This window comes from Maniola hyperantus, chromosome 9 (assembly GCF_902806685.2).
Source record: "Maniola hyperantus chromosome 9, iAphHyp1.2, whole genome shotgun sequence".
NCBI lineage: Eukaryota > Metazoa > Arthropoda > Insecta > Lepidoptera > Nymphalidae > Maniola > Maniola hyperantus.
In genome coordinates this window covers 11053706-11061616 of record NC_048544.1, presented here as the reverse complement: position 1 = coordinate 11061616, position 7911 = coordinate 11053706, and the positions used below count along the sequence as shown (strand labels likewise).

The 7911-nt window shown below is 34.6% G+C and overlaps 1 protein-coding gene across 1 annotated transcript; it reads left to right on the top strand.

Annotated features, from left to right (window-relative positions):
* The first annotated feature begins 470 nt into the window (after window positions 1-470).
* On the top strand, window positions 471-7393 carry LOC138402819 (alpha-tocopherol transfer protein-like). The gene is made up of 6 exons (XM_069501104.1): window positions 471-1433; window positions 2722-2878; window positions 3593-3710; window positions 3887-4021; window positions 5116-5329; window positions 6318-7393. Exons 1-6 carry the CDS (start codon window positions 1274-1276, stop codon window positions 6470-6472), a joined length of 939 nt encoding a protein of 312 aa, XP_069357205.1. The 5' UTR covers window positions 471-1273; the 3' UTR covers window positions 6473-7393.
* The last annotated feature ends 518 nt before the right edge of the window (window positions 7394-7911 follow it).

Below are 7911 nucleotides of genomic sequence, written 5' to 3'. Positions count from 1 at the left end.
AGGACCCGATTATCGCATAGGTGCTTAACTTCGGATAGGTCAATATCTCCTATATGGAGTAGTGTCATCTATCTAACAGCCCGGTTACTATTAATACGCAACTAGATGTAAGCACTGCAGTGCGTTCATCGAGCTATCGACAATTAATGGCGTCGATACGGCAACATGTTTAATTTTTGTGACGAGAAATATTTAGTACATTGTGGTTTTTAAAGACATTCCTATAAAAGTAAGTGCTTAATGATATCATATTTTCATTTTGTTTATTCGTTGCTAGATTACTTACTTTAAAAAAACAAATTTTGAAGGAAAACTAAGACATTTTTTTTGACATTTGTATTTATTTATGATTTGACATTTGTATTTATTTATGACTTGTGTAAATTCCCAATATCGGATACAAGTTGTGTTCCTTAATACCGGATATCCGATATTAAGGGTCACGTCTTGTAAAGTAGGTAAGTTGATTGCAATAGAATGTTAAAACTGTGAATTGTTTAATACCTCAGTTCATTAATATATACATTTAAATACATGTTTGGTGTTCATTATATTAAATACAACTAGGTATTGTTTGTTTTTTTATTTACTATGTATAGTACTATGTATAGGGTACCTACCTAATATCGGATATCTGATACTGAGGTTATCGGATATCTGATATTAGGAGCCTACTTGGTTGAGACCTGCATTCCTTCTTAAACTGAAATTTACAAGTTTGTGAATAAATTAATGCTACAATAGTCTAAATTGTTTGAAATTCATATAGTACATGAGACCAGGATTACGTGTATTAATTTCGGTCTAATTAAGGTTACGTTTCATTTTATTTTTCCTAATTTTACAAAAAGTATCCGATATTCGGGTCCCTTCCCCTACATAGTATGCAAAAGATTAACATGTCTGAAAAATGTTCAAGCCCCCTGTGTCAGGAATGCCAAAAATTTAAGAATTGACCCATTGTCAATAAATGTTTCTTGTATATTTTTAAAACCTTATCATATTTTATAATCCTTACATCTTGACTGCTTTTTAATTTTTTTGGTCAATTATTATAAAATGACCCCAAACAATTTAGCGGTCTATGAGACCCCATGTCTCAAGCATGTATGAGAGAATCGTGTTTCAAAAAGTAAGTGTCCATAGTTAAAGGTTAAGTAAGTACCTATTTTCATATCAGAAATATCAAGTAGGTACTGAATGTCATTGCCATTGCAATAAGCACTCAGTACAGTTTAAACATTGGAGCCAAGTACAAGGCTTTGTTTTCAAAATGGAATTTGTGAAATTAAGAAAGATCCTTCAATTGAGACCGGATACAATGCAAAGTATTCATAAAATGTACAACCTAGATACGAGGAGCTTAAAAGAAGCTTTAAAAATATTGAACGAATGGGTCCAAAAGCAGCCGCATTTTAATAAGAAGGATTTTGGTAAGTTTTTTATAAATCATATACATACGACAGTCAACAGCATCAAGATCGTTAACCGCAGCTGTGAAACCGGCAATCGGCTCAAGTAGGTATTACTTTCTCCAGGTACCTAATATTTTAATTTTGGGCCTTAAATATGCATATTTTATATTCAATAGAGTAGGTAATGAGTTAATACAAACGGTCACACTGTCGTATTTGTAATATTATTATGTAAAACTTACTAGTTTTATAGTAATTTATGAAACGGTTGCATAATGGGTGTTTTAATACCTACCTAATTGTGTAGAGTTTCATACACTACTTTATCTAAACTCGTGTTATTTTAAAATCCAAACCATAAAATATTAGTAGCATATAGGTACTTGGTTTAAAAATCCAGAATCCAAAACCGCGAACTGAACTGTATCGTAATGGAAAAAATATATTTTATAACATTATTTTGCAATATTGTCATATCAAAATAGTGTTATAATGAATTTTTATTTTTATATTAAAGTAAGTAAAGTTAGTCAATATGTGACACATTTTGATTTTATAATTCGAATTTTAAGATAAATGAGAGTAGATAAAATATCATTATGGGATGGCAAAAAGAATTACTCGGTTGAGTTCATCGTGGTGGTAGGGACAGTTTAAGCGCCTCGGGGGCGTGGATGGCACGCTGTGAAGACGCCTAAAGGTCTTGTAAGCAAAATTAGCCACGCATGATCTCTTTATTATTGCATTGCAAAAAAAAATTGCAGTGTTCAGGGTGCAGGTAGTTCTTATATCTTTTTCAGTTTTCCGTAGGTGAAAATTATTATAACCATCGTCTCACTACAGTGAAGAAAAATATTCAACAGAGATTAAGAAAACTTGATATAATAAATCGGATCCTTGATAGAAAATGGAGATTGGTTGAAAAATAGAAAGAATAAAAAGAGTTTTATTCAAATAAACTATGCATTACAGGGGCTTTTTAATCGTCAAAAGAATTTACCAGTTCGTTTGGTATACCATTTCTACCGAGAAATACCATCAAGAATTTCGGTGGTTGCGGCGGAGCATATTTTATGCTGCATGTATCCTGTCTGGTTGAGCAAAAATAGCTTATTGTACCATCGCAAAAATGAATATTTTTCACCACAGGAAGGTGGCAGAAAACGGGCGGATGAGGATGACTGACAAAAGGCTGTGTTTGGAAGCACGTTAGACTAAGGCACAGGCCTTAGTCTAACGTTCAGAAATGGATGCAAGCAAGCTGATGGATTAGATTGGATTGAGCTGTTATTGATTTTTTTTACAGATGATCGTTATTTGGAAACGACAATAGTTGTATGCAAGGGGTCGATAGAACGAGCTAAATTACGATTGGACAAAATGTGCACGATGAGAACGTTGATGCCTCACTTTTTTGGAAAATTTAATTGTAAAACTGACTTTGAAAAATTGTACGAAAATGTGTACGTATAAAATTTGAGTTTAGATAGGTAAACCTACTTACATATTTAGATTTAGACAAACACAAATTAAATTACGTTATGAAGAACAACTTGTTTCACTATGCTAATTTGGACTTTTAGGTATAGGTACCATAGGATCGAAAACATTTTAATGAGAAGAGCTGGCAAAAAACTCAACATTGTTTTCAAATTACAAAAAATTACAATAGCAATAATATATTATATGAATGCAACAGAGAACATAATTAAATATAGATACTAACCACTTTATAAAATAAATAACCCTTGAAAGATTAGTCAAGTGCGAGCCGGTACCATACCATCATACAAGAAATTACACTTTTTAAAATTGTTCGTGATGTAATCACAAATTCACGGTTTTCGGAATTTTGCCTTTATTTGTGACATTGCAGCCTAAAAAATTTCATGATTCTAGGTCAACGGGAAGTACCTTATAGGTTTTTATTTCCTTGACGTGAAGCTTGGCGGACACGACCGACAGACGGACAGACAGACAACGAAGTGCTCCTATAAGAGTTCTATTTTTCCTTTTGAGGTATGGAACCCTATAAACTACAAAATAACAAAACTAACAAGTGCAAGGTTTATTTAATTTAATGATAATTTCAAATCTCTGTATCAGACCCTTGAAGGAATACATAGTGATCAGACCATGGTTAGATTGAATATTTCATGATGTGTTTATTGTTTCAGCCACGCGATTGTGTTGCCCAAGTTAACAAATGATCACTACAGGGTACACGTCATCAAATTTTTCGATGTCGATTGGGAAGCTTCACAGTTCACAGACTTTTTTAGGCATAACGTAATCGTAAGTCAGGAATTTCAATATGTTCGATCTGTTACTGGTGTTGGAGTGTTGAAGTAACAATAACTCACACCGTCCTAAGTAATTACTCAAACATTTTTTTAAGAAGAGTTTATTCGTATCATAAGTGGTTAAAAGATACATACATCTTAGTACATTATATTTAACTTTAATTCTAGATGGGAGAATACATTAGAGCTGACGATTACTTGAGTGGATTTATCACAATATTAGATTTTTCGGAAGCCAACGTGATGAGTTTTTTGACAAAAATAAGCCCTGTCCTACTTAGACAAGCCGTGACTATCGCAATTGTAAGTGCAAATATTTTTTCTGTTCTTTTATAAAATATATAAATAGCGATAAAATGAGCAGGCGGGTCACCTGATGTTAAGTGATTACCATTTACCGCAACCCATGAACAGAACGTTTGCAGCACGTCTTTTCAAATTTCTTGATCTACGCGTTGAATCACTATCATCATCATTGTCAACCGATAGACGTCAACTGCTGGACATAGGTCTCTTGTAGGGACTTCCACACGCCATGGTCTTGCTCCGACTGAATCTAGCAGGTCTTTACGACTCGTTTGATGCCATCTGTGCCCCTTGAATTACCGCACGTTAAAATCTAGTGGGAAGTGGGAACACCGCTGAAGGGAATTGGTTTCTCAATTTTCATGTGCGTGGAAAAAAGGTCTATCACAACGGGTGGTCGAAGTAATCTTTCTATCGTTATTGTTTCCACCAATAAACATCAAGAGTTGGGTATTGGGCATTACACAATGGATGTACGATACCGTTTAGTTTATACAATGCCGATGGTGCTGCTTATTCTGCATCGACTATTTTAGCTTCAATTGCTCAACAGTTAAAGGAGCGGACTGAAATCCGAAAAGTCGCCGTTCAAACCCCACCCGTTGCACTATTGTCGTACCTACGGCTACCCCTAGCACAAGCTTTACGCTTATTTGGAGGGGAAAGGGGAATATTAGTTATCATGGTATACTTGACTGATATTCTTATTATTTTATAAAATGATGGACCGGAAATTGGTGCAGCTGTGGCCAATTATTTTGATGCCTGATAAAAGAGAAAATACAGTTAAATGAATAACCTAAATGACTAAAATTAAATTAGAATTGTTAAGATAAGATCCAAAATGAGGAGTAATCAAATCAGAAATGAGGAGATGTGTAGACAAAAATATTACATTAGTAATAGGTCCGCACTGGGCCAGCGTAGGTAGATATAGGTAGTAGGTAGACAATGGCCGAATCCTTCTCATTCTGAGAGGAGACCCGTGCCCAGTAGGAAAACAGCGATGTGTCGATGATGATGATGATTCGGTGATTAAAAATAACATTATTTTCTTTTTTTGTAATTTTTTTATCACATTTAAATTACAGGAGGGTTACGGAATGAGAATTAAAGGACTCTACATAATATCAGAATCAAAATTCGTTGATAGTTTGTTAGCGTTAGTAAAACAAGTGGTTAGCGCTAAAATAGTCAACCGAGTAAAGGTCCTTAAAAGTGTTAAGGATTTACATGAGTTCATTCCAAAAGCCATTCTTCCCGTAGATTACGGTGGTGAAGAACGTTCACTTAAAACTCTTCAAGGTAGGTAAAATGCGTAGTTCCTGAAAATATTAAAAAAAAAATCATGAATCCATTCAACCATCAAGATTTTACGGATTATCTAACTGTCTAAAAAGTTAATATTAATTTATGCCTTACCTATTAGCGACTCGCCCCGGCTTCACACGCGTAGGTTATTACAATTTTCGTAGAGATCTCTAATTTTTTTGAAAATAAAATTATAGTCTGCTACTCAGGAATAAGCATCTTCCTACTGGTGAACATTTTTTTAAAAGTCGGTTTAGTAAATTCCAGAGACTTTATACAAACAAACTTACAAACTTTACATCTTTATAATATTAGTAGGTACAGAAGTATAGATAAGCTTAATACCCATTAGAAGAAAAAATACTTACTAGGTAAGTATATTTTTTTGTAAAATAAAGTTACGTAATTTTCACTAATCCTACTTATTATTCATCGGTAGAATTTTAAGCTAAAGTAATATTATTTATTAGCCCACAGTATAATGGTGCATTAAGGTCGAAAAAAAGCCGGCATTGTTTTAAATTCACACAAAGTCGTGTTACGAGTAGGTATATTATGTAAATCTTATTACATAGCATACCTACTCGTAATTTGTGAATTTCAAGTAAATATTTTCACATTATTTTGTTAGTCCGTCTGCCTATCTGTCAGTATATTTCTCAATAATGAACACAATTATAATCCGCGACAGGTGGAGATGGCGATCGCAGAGGAAACACCCCGCTCACCCGCACAGTCCCCACGCTAACCCGGTGCGGGCGAGCGTGGGTGACGTGCAGGTGTACGGGGCGTCCGTCCGCCTCATACCCCGATTGCCATCTCCACCTGTCGCGGACTATAATTGTGTTCATTATTGAGAAATATACTGACAGATAGACAGACGAACTAACAAAATGAAGTGAAAATATTTACCCAAGTAGACACGGAGACCCTCGCTTCACTCCGTCAAGTTATTTTAACCAGTGATCTTGTTACTTTGCAGAAGAATGGCTTGACGTGCTTTCGTCAGAAGAACATTTGAGTTACTTAGAAGAAATAAATAAGGCTACAACCAATGAATCCTGCCGACCGAAAGACCAATTTTTCGAACAATACGGTGGAATGCCGGGCACGTTCAGATTCTTGAGTGTAGATTAGAAGCTCAAAATCAAACTGAACTGTAAAATAAATGCGCGGTGTATTTAGAAGTGGCTTGAGAATGGCTGCAGGTCATATTATCTGTTTTATAGTCCACCTCTTTTGATAACTTTTTCGACGCAGTAATAGTGAGTGCGTCTTATAAGTAGGAGGTATATATTAAACTCGATTAGAAGTATGGGCAGCTTAGCTGCTAATCCTAGTGGCCTAACATTAGGTGTCACATCAGTCAAGGGCAGACTTGTATAATCATACAATTAATATAAGGCCAAGTGGAATCGTTTATAGAAGGCCGTGACAGTCAAAATCAAAAATTTATTTTCATAGATACTAGCTAATGCCCGCGACTTCGTCCACTTGGAATTAGGTTTTTAAATATCCCGTGGGAACCTTTAATTTTCCGGGATAAAAAGGAGCCTATGTCACTCTACAGGCCTTTAACTATACCCATGCAAAATCACGTCGATACGTTGCTCCGTTGTGACGTGATTGAAGGACAAACCAACAAACCAACAAACAAACACACTTTCGCATTTATAATAAATAACAACAGTTAGAAATGTAACACTCCTAATTGAACTTTGACACGAACGTTTTGATCACACCATATGAATTATGATCTAGTTCCTAACTATGCTATCACTTCTTACTTCATGTACCTAATCAATATTGAATCAATTAAATAATCTCAATATCATAAATAAAATATCATGGTGTTGGTATAACTACCCTGGACCTTGCTATTTTTATGACTCTATAATTAATAATCTATAATAGTTCATTTAAAAAACCTATATCTACCTAGTATTACAATTATTAGAAGAAAGGAAGGAAAAATTTAATATTAATTTAATAATAAAAAATTAATATAATTGACGATGTTATTATTTTAACCAAAATATAATGATTTTTCATAATAAAAAAATTCAAAAACTTAATAGAGTTTTATTACAATAACCTTGTCTTGTCTTTTCAGGGTTCCGTACCCGAAGGGTGCCAACGGGACCCTATTACTAAGCCTCCTAATAAAAAAATCAAAATGATCGCATAAATGAAAAAAAAATTAAAAATTACTTGTACGAGACCGTCGGAAATCGTCTACCTACCTGCCAAATTTCATGATTCTAAGTCAACGGGAAGTGCCCTGTAGGTTTGTTGACAGACAGACAACAAAGTGATCCTATAAGGGTTCCGTTTTTCCTTTTGAGGTACGGAACCCTTAAAACGGCAAAAATTCATGTTTGTTGTATGGGAGCCCCCTTAAATATTTATTTCAGTCTGTTTTTTAGTATTTGTTGTTATAGCGGCAACAGTACTTCATCTGTGAAAATTTCAACTGTATAACTATCACTGTTCATGAGATACAGCCTGGTGACAGACAGACAGACGGACAATCAGACGGACGAACAGCGGAGTCTTAGTAATAGGGTCCCGTTTTA